Raw genomic sequence first — 25,653 nt, forward strand, 5'->3', positions numbered from 1 at the left:
GCCTCTAGTATAAACAGTGGCGGTGGGTTCCATGTTGGATTTAAACAGGCGGAAAAAGTTTGTCATCTCTCATCATGAATTCCACAGGACACATATGGGTGTCTGTTTCTTAAACAGCACGCATCCTAAACAGATGTTCAGTTCACTTTGGCCAATGCCATAACAGCAGCAACAGACCTATAGGTGGCCGAAAGAGATGCAGTGCTCTTCTCTTCCACCTTTCTGAGGACCAATACAAAGCTAAGCTAGGATTGCAGCCTTTCTTTTCTTACCTCCACTTCAATGTTCAGGTCAAGGAAATATGCAAAGAAGCCACCAAAGAGAAAACTTTCCATCACACACTGTCTCAGGTACCAAGAAGGAATTTTCAGGGAAGTAAACAGAGGATAGAAAGGATGTTCCTAGGACACAGCAGACATGGATGCAGTCCTAATGATCATATACATGTAAAAGGCTACAGTTTTTAAGAACAAAAATGGACAAGAGGCAGAAAAGAGGAAGTCACTATTGAATGAGAAAGTATTTGTCATGATGATCAGAGGATCCAGCAGGTGGTTTGGCCCCAGATGACAGATGCTGTTAAGGCAGGAAATCAACAGCCTTCTCCAGAAAAGGGCAGCAGAGATTGTTCACAATGTAAATCACCAAGTTTTTATTAAAACTGTTCCTGATCCCAATCACAAATGGCACTCTTCAACCAGTCTAAGCATCCTAAATCTTTCCATTCACACCCCATGGTTCAAAATGGAAATACCAAGGTGGGTTTCAAGTGCCATTTAGGAGGAGATTTTGCTATCAGTGTTGACCTGCAAGATGCATGTGTACATGTCCTAATTCACATAGCTTCTAAGAAATTCTGTGGTTTGCTTTCATGGAGATAGTTTAGCTGTTTAGGGCACTCCATTTTTGACTTAACTTGAATCCTTGGATCTTCACTTTTCTTATAGACTGAGTAATGGCCCATGTCAGTACCATCTCTACAGCAGACCTGCCAACCCTTATGATTTGGCCACAAGTGTTACAAATATGACCTTTAACTTATGGACTTATATAATAATTATGAAAATATGATCATTGAGGTCAAATCCAGAAACTCGCTTTGTATTTGATCTGAATTTAGGTTTCATATTGGATTTAGTGGGATTCATCAGGAAATAAGTCTACATTTACAAGAGTACCTCACTTTAAGCTACACATATTTTTCATTCAAAATGGCTGCATTTCGTGCTTATATAGCAATTTCTAATAATGGTATCAAATGAATGAAAACGTATTGCAAATGAAAAAAGACAAAAACCCTTACAATTTTTAAACAATCAGCACATAAATATAAATAGGAATATTCACATTTTTGAGGGAAATGGGCAGGAAAGGCAACAATTATGTTTAGTAGACATCATGTTGATTTGAGTGTGTCTCATGGCTGGAGAAATAATAGCCATCATCACATGAAATTAAATTTCAAAGATTATGTGAGGTTTGGGAAAATAAAAACATTAAGCCTTTTAGTTCAGTGGGGCCTGGAATTGTAGATTCTGAAACTGTAGCGGAGGTAATTATAGTTTAAGTATACCTTACAAACTTTTTTTTTATGGACCCTTAATTTCATGATCATCTACATGACCCAGTGAGAGTCCTGAAGTGGTACCTGAAAAGAAGCATTCCAGACTCAATTTATTCTTGCTTCTGAAAAAAGGAAAGGATGACTTATCAGTGTAGGTATGCTTCTGTTAACCACTTAGGATATAGAGAATTAACCCAAGACCAATTGAACTTGCTGTTTGTTTCAGCTCATGATGTTATGGCATTGGCAACTGTCATTGCATTTGAGTGAAACTGTCACCTAGCTGATGAAGCCATGATGAAACTGTCACCTAGCTGATCTTAGAGAAGCCATGGTGAATCTGTCACCTAGCTGATCTTATAGAAGCCATGGTGAAACTGTCACCTAGCTGATCTTATAGAAGCCATGGTAAAACCTGTCACCAAGCTGATGTTATAGAAGCCATGGTGAAACTGTCACCTAGCTGATCTTATAGAAGTCATGGTGAAACTGTCACCTAGCTGATCTTATAGAAGCCATGGTGAAGCTGTCACCTAGCTGATCTTACAGAAGCCATGGTGAAACTGTCACCTAGCTGATGTTGTAGAAGCCAAGGTGAAACTGTCACCTAGCTGATCTTACAGAAGTCATGGTGAAACTGTCACCTAGCTGATCTTATAGTAGCCATGGCGAAACTGTTACCTAGCTGATAGAAGCCATGGTGAAACTGTCACCTAGCTGATCTTATAGAAGCCATGGTGAAACTGTCACCTAGCTGATAGAAGCCATGGTGAAACTGTCACCTAGCTGATGTTATAGAAGCCATGGTGAAACTGTCACCTAGCTGATCTTATAGAAGTCATGGTGAAACTGTCACCTAGCTGATGTTATAGAAGGCATGGTGAAACTATCACCTAGCTGATCTTATAGAAGCCGTGGTGAAACTATCACCTAGCTGATCTTATAGAAGCCGTGGTGAAACTGTCACCTAGCTGATCTTATAGAAGCCATGGTGAAACCTGTCACCAAGCTGATCTTATAGAAGCCATGGTGAAACTGTCACCTAGCTGATCTTATAGAAGCCATGGTGAAACTGTCACCTAGCTGATCTTATAGAAGCCATGGTGAAACTGTCACCTAGCTGATCTTACAGAAGCCATGGTGAAACTGTCACCTAGCTGATGTTATAGAAGCCATGGTGAAACTGTCACCTAGCTGATGTTATAGAAGTCATGGTGAAACTGTCACCTAGCTGATGTTATAGAAGCCATGGTGAAACTGTCACCTAGCTGATGTTATAGAAGCCATGGTGAAACTGTCACCTAGCTGATGTTATAGAAGCCATGGTGAAACTGTCACCTAGCTGATAGAAGCCATGGTGAAACTGTCACCTAGCTGATCTTATAGAAGTCATGGTGAAACTGTCACCTAGCTGATCTTAGAGAAGCCATGGTGAAACTGTCACCTAGCTGATCTTATAGAAGTCATGGCGAAACTGTCACCTAGCTGATGTTATAGAAGCCATGGTGAAACTGTCACCTAGCTGATCTTATAGAAGCCATGGTGAAACTGTCACCAAGCTGATAGAAGCCATGGTGAAACTGTCACCTAGCTGATCTTATAGAAGCCATGGTGAAACTGTCACCTAGGTGATAGAAGCCATGGTGAAACTGTCACCTAGCTGATCTTACAGAAGCCATGGTGAAACTGTCACCTAGCTGATGTTATAGAAGCCATGGTGAAACTGTCACCTAGCTGATGTTATAGAAGTCATGGTGAAACTGTCACCTAGCTGATGTTATAGAAGCCATGGTGAAACTGTCACCTAGCTGATGTTATAGAAGCCATGGTGAAACTGTCACCTAGCTGATCTTATAGAAGCCATGGTGAAACTGTCACCTAGCTGATAGAAGCCATGGTGAAACTGTCACCTAGCTGATCTTATAGAAGTCATGGTGAAACTGTCACCTAGCTGATCTTAGAGAAGCCATGGTGAAACTGTCACCTAGCTGATCTTATAGAAGTCATGGCGAAACTGTCACCTAGCTGATGTTATAGAAGCCATGGTGAAACTGTCACCTAGCTGATCTTATAGAAGCCATGGTGAAACTGTCACCAAGCTGATAGAAGCCATGGTGAAACTGTCACCTAGCTGATCTTATAGAAGCCATGGTGAAACTGTCACCTAGGTGATAGAAGCCATGGTGAAACTGTCACCTAGCTGATCTTACAGAAGCCATGGTGAAACTGTCACCTAGCTGATAGAAGCCATTGGATTTAGATAAGAGTCAGCTTCTACCTCATTCCAAAAATAGCAGCTAGACCTTGCCTATTATCACAGCACAACAGATTACCTTCTCAGGTCATTTGGCAGCTTCCTTAGGATGTGGTTTGATGACTTGTGCTGGATTTGCAGGAGGGAAAGTATTCCCTTCAATAAAAACTGTGCATCAGCATATGGATTCAGTGCTCTGTATGGGTTATCTATCTTTTAGCTGCCTGTTTGCAGTAAGGATATGGCCTCTCTTTGGTAAGGGTTTGTAACACCCACCACCTCTTACCTGTTCTCCTTATGATCCGGTAATTTATTAGTAGAAGAAACAAAAAATTTCCTTGTAAAATATGTTTCTTTGATAATACTTTTATAATCATAATACAGATACACCCTCCCAGCCTTCTCAAAGTTACATCTTTCTAAGAGCATGCATTCTGTTCCAGTAGTAACTGAAGTTTTCATGGGATTTGGTGTCAGTCTTTGAATCAAGGGAATATCATTCTATTTAAATGCCATCAATGCAGACAGGTAACTTTTAGCTTTTTTAGCTAAATAGTTTAGACGGGAAAAACAGGATTTGCAGGTAGTAATTGACCTATCGCCAGTTGTCAATCATTCTGCTAAATTGACCAATCAGCGAGTGCTATTATACAACCTCCAGGCACTGTTTACGTCCGTCATTTTCCTTCGACAAGCTGCTTCTGTTGATATCGACTCGGCTATTGTATATATTTACAAATTTTGCAACGGTTTGGAGAGGTCGTCCCACTTCGCCTGGAGAAGTCGCCCCAAGGATCATATGTAGTAATTCTGAGATATAGCCACATGGTTAAGGCTTTATTTATTGTTGTTTTTCTTCAACTTATTAAATTTATAAAATTTGCAATTTTTCAACTTTTCCATTTGATCAACTCCGCTTCTGTACTTAACGAAAAATAAGTGTTATCTGTCCCTTTTGCTCTGCTCTTCAAATCATTAGATGCATTTTAATAATATTTGTAGAGATAGTGTTATCAATATTTTTTATTACATTTACATCAGTTGAATGCTTCCAGATCATAAATATGTCATCTAAAAATCTGAACCAAAGAGATGGATTAAACTTTTCATTTTGAATAAAATCCTTTTCTAATTCACCCATGAAAGGGAAGAAAATATGTAATTCGTATTATTAAATTGAAAATAATTATTTTCCAAGATAAGTTTTTATTATTTTACAAATATCTTTGCTAGATAGTGTGCTTTTATTAGGATTGTTATCAAGAAAATATTTGCACGCTTCAATACCATCTGCATGCGGAATGTTGGTATATAGTGATGTTACATCTAATGATACCAGGATTGAAATTATCAGATAGATGTGGAATAGACTTCGACTTTTTAATGAAAGTAGTTGTATCTTTAATGTATGAAGAAAGTGATTTCATTAAAGGTTGTAAAACACTATCAATAAATTTGGATAGGTTTTCAGTATATGAATTACAACCTGATATAATGGGTTGTCCTGGAAAATTTAAAGGTAAATTATGGTCAGGATTTGTATGAGTTTTGGGTAATATGTAGTATTGAGGTGTACGTATGTTAAGAGGGAAAGTATCAAATTCCTCACATACGGAATTATTATTTTTAGCGATCTCATTAATGCATGTTGAATTATTTTACTTAATTTCTAATTGATGTTCAACTTCTTTAACATAATCATCTTGATTCACGATAATAATAGTGTTTGACTTATCATCCTTTTTAATCACTATACTGTCATCATTCATTAGATTATATGCAGACTTAATTTCGTCCTTATAAATATTACAGTGGAACCCCGCTATAACGCGATGATCGGGATCCATAAAATCGGATCGCGTTAAAAGCGGGGTCGCGTTAATGCGGGGTTTTACAATATTTAACTTTTTTTCCGAGAACATATACGTGTATACATGTACAATGATCAAAAGTCGGCTTATCATCAGATGAATATTAACTGGAATGCATTAATTAAGATATATTCAAAATAATCGAAGGCTAATATATTTATAGGTTATTACTGTGCATTAAAAACATTTACTAATTTTTATTTGTTTGAACGATAATACAGATTGACCGATAATACCAGACTATCGTTATATCATGAAAAGTGTATCAACACCGTATGCTACCGTGCCGTCGTGGCATGCAGTTCATCCATAATGGATGTAATTTCATTGAAAATCGTACAGATTTAAAATATTCAGTAATTTTGTAATAGTCTGAATTCGTCGTGTAAAATATAGGATGAACAAAATATTGAAACCATTTACTTGCCGTCTGATATCGTACGGTCATTGCATGCAGCTATTCCCGGGTCTACATACGGTGTCTGCACAAATTTCATACCGCTAAAATTTTATCATATGCGACAACTGCAAGAATAATTAACAATCAACGCATGATTTCAGCGTGCAAATAACTTTTATTTCAGATTTTGTGAACATCAAAAGAAACATGTGAAAACTGCTAAATTAATACTTCTTTTAAGTTGAGTAATGCCAATGATGTGTCGACGGATGCGTTATTATCTGCTACCATTCCCTTTATCATTTCACGGCGATAATTTTGTTTAAATACGGAAATTATGCCTTGGTCAAGTGGCTGGATTTCTGACGTAGTGTTTTTCGGGAGGTACGAAACTTTGATCTTGCCATCACTGCGGACAAGATTTTCCGCTGGGGGGTGGGCAGGGCAATTATCCAGCAGGAGGAGAGCTTTTTCCTCCAGCTTGAGTTTTCGTAAATGAGCCCGAACATCTGGAACGAATGTTTTGTGAAACCAGTCATCAAATATGGAGCTATTCATCCAAGCATTCTTGCTGTTAGTGTACTGAAATGGATGTGTCTTCATATTTACATGATGAAAACATCTGGGAGCTTTCGATTTTCCAATCATCAGAGGTCTGACTTTGTGGCTGCCAGACTTGTTAACACAAAATAAGAGAGTCACTCTGTCCTTCCTCTTCTTGAAACCTTCTCGTTTGTGACTGTCAGTCTTGGTTGCAAGGGTGCGATCGGGTTTAAGCTGAACGGATGTACAATTTCATACCCTTTTAATTGACAGATAATAAAGTGGATATTATTTACTTTCAACTGTTTGTTGTTTGATCACACCGCCAAGCACAGCATACATGTTGGCGGCTTTCGTCCTTTGATGTTTATTAAATTGTGCGACTCTTGTATCAACCACAGCTTTGTCTGCTGCTTGGCTGTGATTGCAGTTAAATAAGAAGCCCATGTCGGCTATTGTTTGAGCAACGACTGTATACAGAATTCATGGAAGACAATCACAAAGACGATTTACTGGCTTTACTCATGGATCCGTAATAAGTAACACTTCCGTTAATGTTTACTTCGGCTTAACAATTCAAAAACCTAATGAAACCAGTTTTCTCTTCTAGAGTAGAATACGGAGCTTCACCACAACCTGTTCAAATTGATAAATTTCAGAAGCCAAGCGTTGTACACACTATTTCTCGTACGTTATATATATCGTATTATTTTAGAATTCATACACGATCACTTCTCCAAAATCACTTAAAGAACCTGGATAAATTGTTAAGTTCCGATCGTTTATTATTAAAAGTCATACGCGAATTCTTCCACCAAATTATAATAAACGTTTTACACACTATTTCTCGTACGTTAAACAAATATTTTCACGGTCCGATAAAAATACACGTAAATGAATTTCAAATTTCAGGAACCATGCCACGATCATATTATTTTAAAAGTCACAACTAATCTCATGCCCAAAATGAAGTTAATTTCTTGTTTTGTTTTTTTTACTTTTCTCCAAATTTTTTTCTCCATGTGTGAATGAATATAGGAAATTTCAGGAGCCATGCTACGACCGCGTTATATCCGAATTCGCGTTATGGCGGGGCGCGTTATAGCGGGGTTCCACTGTACTATGATTATGCTTTAATTTAGTTAATATCTCTTTTGTGATCACGTATAGATATAAATATAAATATGAATCACGTAAAAGATGACTTAATTCTGTTATAAAAAGGTTATTTGGGTGACAGGTTTTGGGATGACTTCTCCAACCAACTGGGGCGACTTCTCCATACGTGGGGGAGAGTTCTCCGCATACCGACATAACTTAGAGAAGTGCAAGCGATGGATAAATGCTCTCGCTTTCTGTCTCAATGTTGTTTCATATGGCAAATATTGCTCACCAATATCGTCTAGTATATCTTTTAATGTTATCATGCCCGCCATTTTCACAGAATGTTTGTCAGAGGTTAAGACGTTGTCAAGTCACGTGTTCGGTAGGCGGAGCGATCTACCTTCTGGCATAAGGTCAGTTGTTTTCTCAAGGTGTCATGATCCAGTAAGTATGATCGAGGAAATACATTTTACTTTTTAAAAAATTGGTTTCATTATAATTAGGTAAAATGTTACATTAGTTTCATTATAATTAGGTAAAATATTACATTAGCTTCATTACAATGTAAAGAAGTATTTTGCTTTATCCAGAATATGCAGAATCTAAATTTAAAGTGATTGATAACTCATCTAAGCTTTTAAAATCTGTTTATTTCAGAAATATCCACAATGTTTGAGATGTTCCAAATAGCTTCACATGGTAAGTAAATGTGATTGTTTATTTGATCATAGGCAGTGTTAACTTAGACTGTACTCATGCACCAAAAATGAAAACCAAGCGCCAAAGTTCCCTAAAGTTCCAACATGTAAAAATAATAGATTACAGGTTTTTTTCAGACTTAATTGAGTGCATCCAAAACTTACTGAATGGAGTGCAGTCCTTGCCAGAGAGTATAAGAGGATAAATTGTATTGGCTGACAGAAATGTCTTACTGATTTTGATAACATGGGTACCAGTTGATAGCACATATTCATTGATCATTGATAGAAAATATAAAGAAGAGATGATGAAGTCTTTAGGAAAAACACAGCAGCTGTATTTATTTCCAATGTAGTGTATGGAGAGGAAAAAATGTAGACTCAAATTTCCAAAATAAATTTTTGGAGAAGAATGTGAGCATGATTCATAACAAAGATTTATAAAAATGGTACTAACAGGTGCCTCGCTAGGTGCTCAGCATTAAGAGGTTAGTGTTGGGACTGGTTGGCCTGGTGTCAGTATTGTGGGACATGATGCAACGTGAATTTGGCATGATGCCCTAGTGCTAGACCTCGCTATAAATTGCCACACTGCAGACATTGTAGCATTAAGACTAAACAGTTTTTAAAGCTACATTAAAAATCCAAATCACACACACACACAGTTTGAAGTGTACACGATAGTCTGTTGGATGACATTGAAGCCAAGATCAGTTTTATTAAACCTTTCATTCATTACTAATATATTGTCTTCCCCTAGTAAACACCTGGATCAGCTATGATAGGACTAATTGAAAAGATTAGAGGCTGATAAAACAATATAGACTGTTGAATTTATATCTTAGATCTTTTAGTGACACCTGGACATTGACAGGACACTGAGCATATAGTACACTGCTGGCCATATATAGCAACTAGTTTGGAAAAGATGTTGACAGGATGCAGTGGAAAAGGGGCAGGGTGTAATTGAACTTTCAAGGGTAGGGGTAGAAGATGTAGAAGAGATAAAATGCTCCCTCTTATATGTTGTAAGAAGATGAGATTAATGGAAACAGGAACTGCACTGGTTAGCATGAACTTGTGATCGAAAGTGTGTGGGTTTGAATTATGTGATCTGATCAGCCTGGATCAGCTACCATGACATATATTTTGACATTTCACATTACCTCAGTTGTCCCAGCACAATAACCACTTATGTTGCCATTCCATAAAAATCCAAGCCAAACCAAACCTAACCATCTTTTCTGTGCCAGCTGGAACACAGATGATTGCTTGAGAGAGGTTATCTTTAAAGCAGGTTTGACTGTACTTAAAAGTTTCCAGCAAGATTGACAATGTTCTTTGAAGAGTTTTTTGTCATTTCCTCCAATATTTTTTTGCTTTGTTATTGGACTGATTTCATTTTTTTATTCTTTCACTCTTCTGCTTGATTCATGTGATGCCAAATCATATATTGGTTAGATTAACTTATTATACAGTAATACTTTGCTGAAGCAGACACAGTTGGGACCAGAAATTGGCTGTTTTCTAAAGGTGGCTAGTATATGAAGATTTCATTGTATTTGAAGAGTCTTCACGGAACCAGAATATGTGATCAGTCTGCAGAGAAAACAATTAACTAGGGGTCATTTTCACTGCATATCAGTTTGGCATAGCTGTGTTTATATACACATTATCAGCTTTAATATAACCTACAAATTTTAGTAAAATTTCATACTTCTGAATGTTTTCATCAGAAAACAAATGATATCAGTCTTGGTTATTTTAATAGGAATTTTCTTCTTCAGAGCATGAACAAGCCATGATGAAGTATATGAAATTGTCAAAAAAGAAAGACAGTGAGAGACAGAGAACTGAAGCCAATGAGGAGCTTTATGTCATGAGGAAAAAGTTTCACCAAGTAGGTAGAAAAATGGACTTTCTGCAGTAAAGCAGCAGACTAACTTCCTTTTGCTGACTTCTGTACATTCATCTCTTACTGTTATACAATGCCATTAATGTTCATTCACACCTACACATAGATTTCCTTCCAATTGTTAACATCAAAATAATGAGAACAGACTGTATCATTTTTTTTGCTCTAGTTGAGAATACCTTCATAGCCCATCATATATGTGGTATTGTTATTGTAATAGTACTCATGGTTGCAGTTGTTCTTTTATATTCCATCCAATGTTTTGTAAATAATTGGGGATCTTAATAAACCTCATGTATAAGCTTTCAGTTTGTCATTGAACAAGTGTGACATGATAACCCAGTAATGAAACAATTCTGTGTAAGGGATAAAAATTAACATAGCAGTTTCAGTGACAGGCATTGTGGAAAAATTGTAGTTAAATTCCAGCTAATGGATTGATGATGTCTGTCCATCTGTCCATCCACAGAGTGTCAACACTTGGGTTAAGGTTTTCATTTAGGTAATTTCTTTAAAAAATGTTCCATGTAGAGTAGTATAGGTCAAGTACTACAATTTCTAGTGAAAATTAGGTCACATTGATCCATATTTCACAATTTATTAATTTTGGTTAAATTTTGTGTTTGACAGTTTGTCAGGTACTATTTATGTGTGTTTGACTTACTTTGTCAGGCACTATTACCCGAGTCCCATATGCACTTGGGTCCTGAGGAGTACTAAGACCATAAATAAAAATTGGGCCACTGTGATGTATGTTTTATGGTTCATTGATTTGTGCTGACATTTGAGTTGATGTCAGTTTCTCTCAGTAAAGGTTTACATAAGATAATTTTTTTCAAATACTTACTTGTAGGGTCATATTAGTTGGTATTTAGATGCCATTTAAAGTACTGCATCTTTTAGAGAAAATTATGTCATTCTTACCTAAATTTAACAGCTAATTTATTTTGGTTAATATTCATGTTTGACTAGTGTTCTCAGGCACTCTTGCTCTGGAGTCACTTAACATAGTATGCAAATGTGTCATGAGGAGTACAACTGTCATCTATCAAAACTAGGTAACTGTGACTCGTATTTCCTGGATCTGAAACAGTGTCTACCAAAGTGGTCAGTACAACCTACTGGGGGTGGGGGCGGTGGGATTACCAAGGGGGGCACTAAATCTGAATAATGCTTTTGATGGGGTAAGGTAGGGGATGCTGAGGATAACCAAAGGGGTGGTGGCCCGAAATGTTTGGAACCATTGAACTAAAAGATGCCTATCCTTTGGTTGAGCTCAGTTTCACTTAGGATCTGTATTTATTTTCACAAACACTGTTGCTCTTAAAGTGACTTCATTTGGATTCAGCTGTGTAAATCTTGGGTTCAGACGACCAAAAAGTCTACAGTTATTGGCATACTTGAATAAAAATTAATTATTCCTGGTTTGTAATCTGGCAAGGTTCGTATAATCTTTGAAGGTCTTTGAGAGTTTGGGAAAAATGAGGTAGCATTTTCATCGTCTTGAAAGTTTGGGAAAATCAAGCAGATTACTCTGAGGTCTTTTAGAGTCTTTGAAAATTGAAATAAACCCAACAATTTTAATTTCCATAATCACAAATAAAATTGTCCAAGGTTGTTAGATTCGGATGTATAGTCTAACCATACCAACCCGTTTGTGCCTCCCCTACCAATTTCAGTAATGGAAACCTTTAATATGAATTAAAGTACAAGAAACTTACTCCATTCATTGATTGATAATTTCTAACCTGACTGTGAGTAGAGTGGCCCTAACACCATCATCATCTGTGCGTTTCATGCTTAACGGAAGTTTTCAGTATAATAGATGGACATGCTTGAGATCCATTTCCAGTTCCTGGACAAGTCCATTTTCAGCAAAGGGGTGTGTGCACGACTACAGATGTACATACATATGTCGTCTGCTTCTGATATTTACAATGTCGAATCAAGCAAAGGAAAAGAACGACAGCAGCAAATTTGCCTTTCACGTGGATTTAACAAGTGGTTAAATTTCTATGTTCATGTGTGCAAAGGGATTTAATTCCAAATGCTCAACATTATGGTAATTTTTGGAATTATCCGGCAGTTACCGAATAGGATGAATCACGTCATTATGTTGTCTGATGGAAATAGAGTAGCCTATAGTGTACACAGTATAGAGCCATGTTAGTATGGAGAGTCCGTTAAGCATGAAAGGTTCCAGGGGATGCCAGTATTAGTGCCATTCTAGTCACAGCCAGGTTATAAATCAATGATTCAGTTGACTTACTTCAGTGCACCTTTATCACAATAAACATTTTTGTTATTGAAATCGGTAGGGGGGTTACAAACAAATGGGGATGTATAGTCAGACTATCTTCGAGTTTTCCTGGTTTCTTTCTTTTGATGACCCATTTAGTTTCATTGCCACAGCAATAACAAACGAGCATTTGTTTGGCCATCCAAAAGTTGGCCTTGGTGGTGACTTCAGTAGCACATGCACTCTTCATCAAAGCAATCTGGCTACACCTGTCATCAAAGGAAGTCAGCACCATAACTATTTTCAGTATGTTTTTTGTTTTCTTATTTCATGGTGTTTGTTTTTCATAATCATATCATTAGATATGTTTTTAGGTGTTATCTAAACTTAAAACAAACTTAGAGACCTAATAATGTTTCCTACCTTAAATATTTTCAGCATATTTTTATGTTTTCTAATTTCATGGTGTTTGTTTTTTGTAATAATATCATATATGTTTTTTTTAATGTTATAGGTGTTGTCTAATATTGTAAAGCACTTAGAGCTTCTAAAGATTAGGCGCTATAGAAAGTCCTCATTATTATTATTATTATTATTATTGTAATCACAAATAAAATTGCCTATGGTCATTAGATTTGGATGTAGTCGGTTTTCCTGTTTTCTTTCTTTTGATGAAACATTCAATTTGATTGGACAAGTCCATCAACTTTGGCCAGTCAAAATATTCATTACACTAATTCATGATTGTTTTTTGACAAGACTTTTCAGCTAATTGAAATTTGGTTACATTGATCAAGCGCTCACTCTATGTAGAAAGTGCACGAAAGTAACATATGCTCGAGGATTCAAAATTTGTTAGTAGATTTACGTCTTCAGTTTTGTTTCACCTCGTGTTTAAAAATGCCAGGTCTTTGCTCTTTCAACGATATCTGGCTTGAACAAGAGAAATACAAGGAATGGCTGAAAAAGGACAAAATATGTAAATGAAAAGCGTTTTGTACATTGTCAGTTAAGGAAAAGGGAGAAGCAAAACTCCGTAGGGTCCTCAGAATTATGTGTGAGGCTGGAAGAGATGTAAAGTCCCGATTTGATTTAATATTGGAGAGGATTTTCTGTCAACAAAATGCCTCAGAGCTCAAAGGCTAATCATTGACACAATGAGAAAAGCAGGTGGACCTTTGGAAATCATCATTAGCAATGAAATGATGACATATGTCTCCTCCGCAAGACATAAGTACCATGCCTATCTGGGTATGAAGAAAGCAGAGGAGGAGCATCAGGAGAAAATCAGAAAAGAAAAGAAATGGGAGTTAGCCATGGATGAATTGGAGGAACTTGAAACCAAAAGCTGTCTTGAAGATGACATTGCCAGCCTATATGCTTCCTCTGTTCAGAAGGCAGAAGAAGCAGAGTTAAAAGGACTCATTGTGCTTGTCACAGAGTCAAATGCTCTTAGGGAGAGCAGAGGAAAAGATGACAGGGGTGGCTTCCCTTTCCAAAATGATGCAACTATAATAATGCATTTAAAGCAGTGCTGATGTCTTGTAAGAGAACAATTTATTTTGTATTAAATCTGATGCATAAGTTAACATATTTCTGAAATAACAATGAATGTTAACCTATCTTCCAGATCATTACAAAGCAATTTTAGGAAATTAATTATAGTTTGAATTTCATCATTAAACAATATTGTAGTGTTTTGGAGTCGTTGTTTTCTCATATAACTTGTAGACAAAATGTTAGTGAAAATAAGTATTGGAAATCTATGTTTGTGGTCTTTGAACGTTTGGGAAAAGTCTTTGAATTTATCATTCAGAATTCAGCATGAACACCATCTGGCCATGCAGCCATTGATAGTTTTCTTACTTTGTCATGAATTTGATAGGAAGGAATCATGAAAATAAGACAATTTATTCTGTGACACACTTGCTTGACCCTTTGACTTTGGGGTCAAGAAAGACAACCATATAAATTTCTGTCACGGTATTGGTTGATATATTTTCATTGTGGTTGTATTTCCTAAACTATTTGATGGATAGTACTATTTTTTACTTGTTCATACTTAGGAAAAATAAGTATTAAGCTAAGACCATTTATTCGTAACATATTTGCTCAACCAATTGAACTTGAGGTCAGGGTCACAATTTGTAAAGAAGTGCTTCAATCATTGGCTCCAGGTATAGGTCTTGTTTCAACAAATTCATTACTATGTTATTTTAATAATAATAATATTAATAATAATAATAGTTGGGAATATTTTCTTGTGTCACATGTTTGTTGCAGAGTTTTAGCAGCTCTTGAGACATTTATGACATACCACTGTTTTGTGTTATTTATAATATGTTGTTTATTTGTGTCAAGTATCTTGTTTATAGCAGTTTTAGCAGCTGTTGAGGCATTTTTAACTCACCACTCTTATGCATTTTGTATGTGAATGTTATGATGGGAAGCCATCATATTTCATCCCCGAATGCAGTGGGAATGTATTGTTTTCAACATCCATACTTACTCAGAGCAGACATTGCGAATATGTTGGTAGAGATCCATGTTCAGTTAGCACATAATGAATAAACATTAAAAACCCATGGTAGCACATACAAGGGCATCATTGCTTAACTGAATTCCACAGTGACCTGTGGCATATATAATTATCCAAAATAGTGTTTTGAGCCTGTGCCCTCTTGCAGATGAAAGTCTTAATGCATATGGCAAGCAAAATCAGTTGGCCAGTGAAAGCACCTCATGTCTGTTAGGTTTCCAAGGTGATGACTTTCATGATATTCAGTTGCCTACACTTGCAAATGAAGAAATACGAAAAAATGACACATATTTAATGTCTTCAGAGGCTGCATTGATTATTCCCAACTATCTTTCTTTGTAAATGTAACAAGCTGTCTGTTTGTGTCAGTTTCTTTTAGCTGTATCCAGTCAGATATCAAAGCAGTAGATGATGTTTCATATAGTTACATATGTCAGTTATTCCTCAGTAAATTTAACAAGCAGTCAGTGACAGTTTCTTTAGCAGCATCCAGTCTGATAGCACAGTGGTAAATACTGTTTTAGCTATATATATCAGAGATTGATGAATAACATAGGCTAGTGGGACAATGCATTGGCTACATGTGACCACAGTAGGTCTTTTATTCCATCATTACTTTGATTTTCCCATCTCAAAGCCCACTTTCACCATCACCAATGCATTGAGGACTGTGCAAATTTTAATTATGACATTAGTATAATAGTAGTTGAAATAAACTTGAGTTCTTATTTTCCACCCAATATCTAGAAGCATGATTGGAGTTTGTCCTATGAGATTTTATGCCGTGAGCTTCTGTTATTCATGGTTTTTTTCAGTAGAATTAGATATCTCTTTTATCTTAGCAGATTAAAAATTGAGTTTAATTGGTTAAAATGCATAATCACCTTATGATGACAATATTACTAAAAGCCTTACACAGTCCAATATGTATTTGGTTTTAAATAAAAACAAAGCACAAAGCACAATTTTTATTGTTGTAATTAGATTTTTGTATCCATATCTTAATACTGACGAATTTTATGATGAAGAATCAATAAATTGTATAAAGGATGTTAAATGGTAATTCAATACTCCCTTGTTATATCACTTAGGTTGAAGCAATGCCACCTTATAGTGAGACTGCCTGATAATGAGGGATACTAAGCTTGTAATTTTATATGTACATATTAAAGTGGGCTCCATGATCACACCCACACTGTATAAAAATGAACCATGTAATAATGAAGTATGCCCTACATTGAGGGTGTACTGTAATGAGATTGTAGGTAATGAGGGTAATTAAATGGATTTTGAGGTAATTGATTTTCATTTAAATAAAGCTGATTTGTTTTCCAGCTTTTCTGGTTGGTCTGTTTCTTATTTAATTCTTTAGTCTTGTAATTGTGTTTTAAGTCTCCATTTAAAAATACATTCATCATGATCCAGTATTGGTGTTGAGAGGTAAGGCCTTTCGTTTTATTTTGTCTGTTTTAGATAACATTAAAATGATGTATGGTCCTAAAGGATGACAAATTATACTGAGTTCATTATTACAAGTTGTGTGTATAAAAATAGACATATAAACTTTTTAGTGCAGTAAAATCTCTTAGCAGTATCCCTACAAATATAGATTTTATAATTATCTGAACCAGTAAAGTCTTCCTTTATAGAAACACATATTTATATGTTATGTATTTGAAAATATGGTTTAGTAATTTCAATACTGCATATCATTTGAAACGCAGTATCACTCAAAGTAGAGTAAATTCTTATTTTCACATTAAAATATTGTAATGGATTTATATTACATGTATACTGATTTTCTTTTATCAAGACGTGATTCTAAAATGAAACCATTTTGTCTCCTAGATACATGCATGGAGAAACATTTATTTATCTTCAATAGTAAGACACCTGTATTTGAGCCTGCATGCGTCCTCAACAGTAAAGCTATGTATGAGATAACACTGTCATCACATGTGAATGGGGGGGGGATTGTTTAAAATTGTAACATAGAAAAAAGTATTTTTCTATTAACATTAATGATTATTTGCAACGCTTTATTAAATAATGTAAAGGAAACACTAATCCGAGCAAGCTAGTTTCATTTTAGTTAACTCTGGGGGTAATAAACAACCATATTCAAATATTAACAGGGATTTACAAGCTGACTGGAAAATTGAACTTTTCCCTGGAAAATGTTCTGTATAAATAGTAAGCAAATGAAAAAAAATAAAGTCACAATTAATGTTCTTCAATTATTTGTTGTTGCCGCTGCCATCAGATACAGATTGACTTGGTTATAACACGGTTTGGTCTGTAACACAGTTGGGTTCTGTGGACCCCAACCACCATGCTATAACAGGGTCATAATGTATATGGTTAAAGAAATGTAAAGAAAAGGGGATATATTTTAAGAATTTTGAGGGTTACAGTTAGGATGAGAGAATGAAAGAAAATATGCAGTTTATTCATTGACCAACCTGAGTTGGTGGTTTATTCTATAATTCAGGTATTTATTATAATATAATTCATGTATGACAAATGATTTTGATGAGTGCTGGCATCTTGCATGCTTTTTGTTGATGAGTCACCCTGATTCCAAATATTCACATATACCTTTATTACTAAATTTGAGGTTACACTTTCTTATGTAAGGTTAAAGTGCCAGGTCACTTTAGTGGAGCTTTAACATAGGGTGAGTAAAGTACTGAGGGAATTTAAGATGTTGAGAGGACCATACTCAGATACTTTAGAGAGTAGGCACATTTATAGGTATTCCAATCTTGCCAGAATATTCCATCACAGAAACCACCAGAGGGAGTATATGGACCCCCATAGTAATAGTGTCCAGTTGGAAGGGTATAAGTACAGTAGTTAAACCACCATCCAGCTTTTTGATTTTTGGCACAATTTTTTTGGTCCCCGACATCGTAAGTGGCAAAAGGCATGCCATTATTGTAGCTGAAGTCATCAGGCACTGATCCTGAATAACCGGACACTGATAGACGGTACCCCTGAGAGTAGTCGGTGACATGGAAATAGGAATAACGAACATTATGGTTGTTCCCCTGCCAATCCTGCATGTAGAATGTCAGTACATTGTAACCTGAAATGAATGGGCAAAAAAAAGAAATACTGTATTCAGCTTTACCATTAAAGTCCTGTTGCTAAAAAACATTGACATATTCCATCTTAGTTTTCTGTGATCATTTTCTTATTTTAAGTCACAAAGTAGTTATCTAAGGTCATATATTTATTAAAAAAGATCAATGTTACTTTATTAGAATGAAATTAAAATACCGTTAAAAAAATGTGCAGTGCACAGTGGAATCTGTCTAATCTAAACCCTAGGTTTTATGCCTTTTGCCTTTATTGTGGCTGCAACTTTTAGTTTGTCTTATTGTATTACCATTCTTCAACATTCTGCATATTGGGACACCTGCCATTTGTCTATTGGCATATTTCCTTCTAATAGGTGAGTGGTTAATTGTTGTTAGCCATATGCAAGAAGTTTGTTTTTTGTTTGCTTCTTTTCCAAGTATCTGCTTGAGGAGAGGGGAGGGGATCATAGATCACATATACAAAAGTGTCAGTTACAATGACATTTTCAGATATTACTTTCACCTTATTTTTCTATATAAAGTCACAGTAGGAATATAAATTATTCATACAGCAGACTTTGGGCTGCAACCACTGGTTCAGGGAAAGGGGGTGGGGGTGGAGAAGGCTGAAGGCTAAAAATGATATAATTTAAAATTTATACAATATGAAATAATAAAAAGTGGGAGAATGTTATCCAAGTTGATCCAATCCTCTGCCAGGTTATAAATTGATGTATTATTAGTGTAGTGATGTTGCTCAACAATGATAAACATTTTAAAAATATTCATGGCAGCAAGTCCCATTATGTAATGTGGAGGTAGAAGGGTTTAGACAGGGAACTTTAATTTGCAATGTAAATACAAAAGTTGAGTCAACTTCAACATACTAGCTGAATTGTGACAGAATGTAAATGTTCTTAACTATGCATTTTCTTGCACTAGCCATCAAGGCTTTATCATAGAACTTAAAATTTAGTCAGAAAATTTCCCCATGATTTTAAAGGGGGTTGGGGGGGTCTGAGTACTGGGGAGATTTAAAAAGCACACAATACCAAAATACGGGGCTTGCAGAAATGGTACATGAATGTTGTGCTTCCAGTTGATATTTTGGCATCATGTTTTAGAAATTAGTTTGAATCAAGTTTAAATTTATGAGAAAAATGTACACCATGCATATTTGTGTATTGTGTATTATTCCATATGATTTTGCTCAACAACTTTGAAGACAATACTAATAGATTATTGCAGAGGTTGATTTAGCTGTTGGCCTGCCAGTTCATTGCCTGTGAATTTTAGGGATTATCAGTTAATTGTGCCAATAACAGAACTTGAAGACCAGTTAAAATTTGACGTGTTTATATTCAGTTTGGTTGAGAGGGCCAGTTGATTTCCCCAATAGATGGCTTTACTTGCCAAGGAAAGAATCTCTGTTAAGTTGACCCCTGTATTGAGCGAGAAAGAGAGCGATAAAAAACAGTGAGAGAGTGGAATAATTTATCTATTTTCAAGTATAACTTACTACACTTGAAAACTACCCATTTGGAAATGAGACATTTCATATTTTGTGTTCACAAGTATATGCCCACAGCATAGGGACATTGTCCAATTATAGTTGGATCAGTGAAACATAGGAGAGGAAACATGACTTGACTATACATTTCAAAATAACTTATGTTTATCCTCTTTTGGGGCTTGGATGATTTTGTCCCTTTAGTATGTATATGTACTACTAATAATGGTAACAAAGCTTTATGGTTTTATTACAGTAAGTAAAATGGATTGATGCATTAGATTTTTTCGTCAGTCTCAAACATGACAACAGTCCACTCAAATTTAAGTAAATGATTGGGCATGATAGTAGCTATCTCCCTTGGATATTGTTCCATTGATGGCAGTACTTGCTGCAATAGTAGAAAATACTTCTAAAGGAAATATAAAGTGAAGAAGATTTAAACAAATACTTTTAAAATTATTTAGTTTAGTATATGTGTGATAGTTTCAATGACAATGAATAGCAATATCTCAGGAGTTGTAATCTGCCATGTGACCTTGTGTAAATTCATCACTTAAACCCTCGATGTTCCCCACCTGTTTAGCTTTCTGGAAAACAGCACACCCCTTCAAGTTTTGGATTTTTTTACATACATGGTAAAATTATGAAATAAATGAACATGGGAAAGGAAACTTGATCAAGGACAACTGTATTCACAGGAATAGATTGAATCCTTAGCACATCAAATTCAGGAATAGAATTTAGTGTACATATATTTGAATAAGATCAGTTTTGCTCTGCAACATTTCATGATATAACATATAAAGTCATTTACCCTGGAAATTAGTTAATTTGTATATGGTTTCCAGCCCAGCCCAGTAGTCTCTAGAAGAAACCCCAAAGCCCACTTGGTACTCTGCCCATGATCTGGTGAAGCTGATATCTCCGAATTTCCGCTGAAGGATGAGGACAGTGGAAGCATTCAGCCCATGCTCACAGTGTACCTGAAATACATAAATATTTTCTTTTTTTTTTCCCCCGAGTTAATGAATATATTTCATCTGGAGAGAAGAGCGGAGGCGAGAGAAGGAGGGGGGTGTAATAAAAAGGGTTATCAGGAGAGGCAGATTTGTTTTTTGTTACATACTAGTCCTTTTCCATAATTTAAGTTAAGAAAATTAAACTTGTCCCACCATGTCCACTGCCCTTGTACTTGTCCTTCCTTCTAAACTCCCCTAATACTTGTTCACCCATACTTCCACCTTTCAAAATGCACCCCAGGTAAAAGCTAGTCAAATTGTTTCTTATGAAAATATGAACGATTTAAGAGCAGGTTAGATGTGTGATATCCAAGTCTATAAATTGCAGTTTGAGACCTAGAATAAAATGTTTTACTGTATCCAGCTACAAGAATGAATTGGGTTGAGCAAGAAGACCAGATTGAAACAGTAGCCACAGATGATATTGTTGCAATAGCAATCCATAATAGCCAAATAGGATATATAGCATTGCTTTGTATGATGTCAAAATATACAACAGAGAATGTACTTGATATAAAGTTTGGTTGCATTTGAAGAAAACAAAAGTTACCTTCAGAGTTTTTTTCTTGGGTGTCCATAGAAGGTATTGGCCCGGCTCAGTATGTCCAGACTTGCGAACCTCGTCACAGTCTTAAATAATAAATATTCACATAGTCAATAAATTAATAAGAACCTAGCAAATCAGAAAAAATAAAAAAACATTCACCAAACATTTCCAGCTAATCTGATAGTGACCTCAAAGTGATCATATTATACTGATCATTAGGCTCTATTAGACACTGTTCATGGAGAATTGATCAATATGGGTATTATAAATACTAGTAGGTGGTCGCTGTGTAATAATAACTGAATATAGCTTTGAATGTTTTTTTTTTTTTTTAATGCAGTAGGCGTGAAGTTTTATTTCTTCCCAAAACTAATTTGATTGGTATGATGGTCCTGTACCTCCTGACCCACATCTATGCAAATTTTACCTCCAAAGAGATTGTCCAGCATGGTCCATTTTCAGCTGACCTTGACAAAGGCATGAGAGCTTGGCAAAGGTTTGCTTTTATGTTTAGGCAAGTTTCCCAAACATTGTTATTTGTACCAGAGTTATGAAACTTGATAAGTGCATATAGCCTGAGCTACATCACCTTACCAAAATATGTCACTGTGATATATTTTTCATGTTCCATTGATTATGTGCACTTTTTATACTTCTGTCAGTTTCTCGAACACCATTGCTGGCATAGTCATAAAGCTTAATATGTACACTCATCCCAAGGAGAACTGCATTATAAAATAGTAGGTCACTGTGACCTACTTCGTATATTCCAGTGATCATCTATACTTTTTACATCTTAGTTTCTAAGTCTTGCTTGAACTGTCATGATACCTGGTAATAGCTTTATACAAAGCTCATGAGCAGTACTCCACCACCATACACAAAATAGGTCAACCTGATCTAATTTTTCTCATGTGATTATGTCCATTTTTTAAGTCAATTTCTGGGGCACCATATCTGCTACATGTATCATACTTGATTATGTGACTGCGACTTGAGTACGATATTGTCAGATCAAAAGTAGGTCAACACTTAAGCAGTTATGTTCATTTTTTGTTTTTAGTTTGTTGACTTTTTTCGACCCTGTTTTTTATTTAGTCATTAAACTGGACACAAACATACAAATTATGAAATACCACCATACAAAAGAAAAAGTGACTGACCTACATCATTGATTTGGTTTGTCCTAATCATTACTCAGGATTTTGATCATTTTGGGTATTGACTAATACAGACCATTTGTGTCTGAATAAATAGGTATAGGCATTAAGTATAGTTCTCAAATATTAAGGACATTAATAAGCCTACCCCAACCCCCCCTCCACACATATATGTATGCCACCTTAAACAAATTTAAAAGGAAAGTTCCTTGGGCTGCTTTTTATTGGAGAAATGCTGCAAATACCATTACTATGAAAGCTGTGACAAAACTTAACTTGCCAAAAAGTTTTTACTTATCTCACATACAAAGAATAATTACAATAATAGTATTAATAATATGTTTCTTCTCGGATTACTGCTTCAGTGGCCTAAATGGTTAAGAGTGAATTGGCTTACTTATACCAGTGTACCTTGAGACCATCTGCTTGGCTGGCACACACACACATGCATGCACATGTATATACATAGAACTTAGTTGACATATCTGGATAAAATAGGTGTATGTGCATGTGTGTGTGTATGCATATATATATATATATATATATATATATATATATATATATATATATATATATATATATATATATATATATATAGAGTTTTGTCCAAAATTAATTCAAAGAGTAAATCTTTGTATTATTGTTTAGCATTGTAGAAGTTTGCACCTATTATCTGAAATATTGGCACTAAGCCCAATTTTTTTAACATGTTTAAGTTGAATTGAGCTCACCTTTAAATATCTTGAATGACTTTAATCCATATGCTGAGACACTCAGTGCAGCTAGTGCCACCAATACCAGCAAAGGAACCTTGGTATTCATGTTTACACCTTGACCTCTGAACTGTTATTCAAGTTCCCAGATCACCTTATTAATGGAAAAGGAAAATATTTTATATTTTAATACTGGAAGCTGTTTTGAGAAAAGAACTTACTCATCAGTTATTCCCCCCCCCCCTCAACATTATGCTTCTCCACCCCCACCCCTTATCACCACAAATTTAAAAAAGAAAGTTCTGGACTGTTGATATCAGCAAACCATTCCAGTTACAGTGAATTTGCTATTTTCATGGTGTGCTGATATTTCTGTTATTACAAATAAAAAATAAAAGGACAACAAATTGTTTTACTGTGGATATTAATACCCCAATCTGTGAATTAAGTATTAAATGAAACGTTGTTGTTGTTGTTGTTGCAAAGCCCCAACATTTTATACCCACAAAATAAATGAATATACCACATATCTGAATTTTGAAGTCTTCTGAAATCACTGAACAGAAGAGTTCACAAGCATGCATAAATCATGCATGCATGTTCAGCACACATATATAGAGGGAGAGTGTAACCTAGTGCTCATGTGTTCCTTGAAAAGTGCAGAAATAATGATTGAGAGAGAGAGAAAGAGACTAAAGAGATCATCCCAAAGCAAAAACAGCTTTAGCAATATAAACTGCATTCAAAAGATGTATGGTGTTGCTACAACATTGAAATCTTAAGAACTGAGCAATCAAGGCTGCATGAATAACCATTTTGTACATTTCTCATGGTCACAAGTGGTTATCATTTACCTGTTTCTCACCATCAGTCTGTCCTTCACATTGAGATTATACATATCAGACCAAAGAAAACAGCAAAAGTATAGTCCTGACTATTAGTCAGAATCACATGATTCAAGGTATTTTCACAACTCAGTCAGTAAATGGACCCTGGTCCATATCCTTGTTGTGAAATACTGTACCAGACCAAGTATAACATACAAATATTGTACCAGACCAAGTATAACATACAAATACTATAGAACAAGATATCCCTAACCGTAATGTGCTTGGAGATTAGGGTCTATGCTGTTCACTTTCATAGACACTGATTGACTTGTTCTTGATATAACAACAGATCTACCATATATAGTCACTTATAAGAAGATCCAGATCTGTCAGTGCATTATGAGCTGCCAGATTTGGGTCAATTTTGTTATAGCACTACTCTAGAACAAACATCATAGACCCTGATCTGCCAGCATATTATGCAGTGACAGATCTTGGTCTGTGTTTTCAGTTAGATCTCGCTTGTAGGCAAGTATGTATGGTAGATCTTTGCTGATTTGGGTTACCCATAGTAGATAAATGAATTTATTTCGTGATACTTTCGTTAGAAGTTCTGTATCATCACAAGCCAAGCCCTTCAACCATGATAGCGTATACATTCCAGGGACAGATGTGTGACAACTTGTTTCACCCTGAGTAAACTAAGGATTAAAATTTCTTGTGAAATAAAGGTTCAGAATTTGCCTCAGTGCAGAATATGATGATTGCTACCATTGAAATTAAACATTTAACATCTGAAAACTTGTATAATTATTTTTGTTTATTACATTATAATCTTTTCTTAATGAGCAACAATGGTGTTGTCTGCAATTTTTACCACAAAAAATAAAAAACCTAACTACGGAGGCAAGGTACCATGTTGAATGGTACTCTACTGAGTTATCCCATTCTTTACAGATCTCGACATATTTTCATTTTTATTCCTTGTCATCATTTCAAAATAGTTTCATATTCGCATTGCTATCCAGTTTAATATTGCATTCTTGTACATGAACAAATCTGGAACTGAAATAATATCATGACATGATTTTGTAACTTTACAAGGTATTGTAGTGAAAATACTTTGAATGAAAATACACACAAGAGTCAAGAAAGAAAGGGAGAATCAGAATGGGAACCTAAAATATTGGGCAGATCTTTTTAGCATTAGGCTGATGTTATTTTTAGCATTGTTTGTCATGCATTAGCATCACAACGGTAACATACAGACCACATCGGCCACCATGGTACATGTAACTGTGCACAGCAGACTCTAAATTAATTAAAATTGTGGCAAATCAAAGTGTAGAGATCATGTGGTCACACTGTCCAGGTATCACACATAAAATAATTTGTGCTCAGCCACTACATTTTGAATAATCAGTAGAACAAACAACATAGACCTGATCTGCCAGTGCATTATGCAACAACAGATTAGTTGAGAGTGTCAGATAATATACTTACCTTTAACTTGTGGAGACTGGATACTGAACTGCTGGTGGTATTATTGTGCTTAAATATATACAAGTAGAGTGGTCATGGTATGTAATTACCAATAGAATTGTGAAATCCCACCATGTGACTCAAGCTGTTGTACTCCTTGATAAACAGACCAGTATAGA

The 25,653-nt window shown here is 35.6% G+C and overlaps 2 protein-coding genes across 7 annotated transcripts in view; one reads left to right on the forward strand and one right to left on the reverse strand.

Moving 5' to 3' along the window:
- Positions 1-25,653, forward strand: part of LOC149787888 (DCC-interacting protein 13-alpha-like) — a 147,867-nt gene that overhangs the window by 15,384 nt on the left and 106,830 nt on the right. For all 5 annotated transcript variants that reach the window (XM_089974133.1, XM_089974135.1, XM_089974134.1 and 2 more), the window contains exons 6-7: positions 8,394-8,435; positions 10,222-10,334. In XM_089974133.1, the coding sequence (XP_089830259.1) occupies positions 8,394-8,435; positions 10,222-10,334 (155 nt within the window). The remainder of the gene's footprint in view (positions 1-8,393; positions 8,436-10,221; positions 10,335-25,653) is intronic.
- Positions 17,573-25,646, reverse strand: LOC149787889 (angiopoietin-related protein 1-like). 2 transcript variants are annotated; one of them, XM_089974129.1, is made up of 5 exons: positions 25,496-25,646; positions 23,181-23,316; positions 21,293-21,372; positions 20,538-20,706; positions 17,573-18,215 (listed from the first exon to the last, which is right to left on the reverse strand). In XM_089974129.1, exons 2-5 carry the CDS (start codon positions 23,269-23,271, stop codon positions 17,827-17,829), a joined length of 729 nt encoding a protein of 242 aa, XP_089830255.1. In that variant the 5' UTR covers positions 23,272-23,316; positions 25,496-25,646; the 3' UTR covers positions 17,573-17,826. The 2 variants fall into 2 exon arrangements, with proteins under 2 accessions (XP_089830255.1, XP_089830258.1); XM_089974132.1 differs by lacking the exon at positions 25,496-25,646 and adding an exon at positions 24,017-24,153.

The sequence above is a fragment of the Sinohyriopsis cumingii genome, chromosome 11 (assembly GCF_028554795.1).
Source record: "Sinohyriopsis cumingii isolate HCF-2022 chromosome 11, ASM2855479v2, whole genome shotgun sequence".
Lineage (NCBI taxonomy): Eukaryota > Metazoa > Mollusca > Bivalvia > Unionida > Unionidae > Sinohyriopsis > Sinohyriopsis cumingii.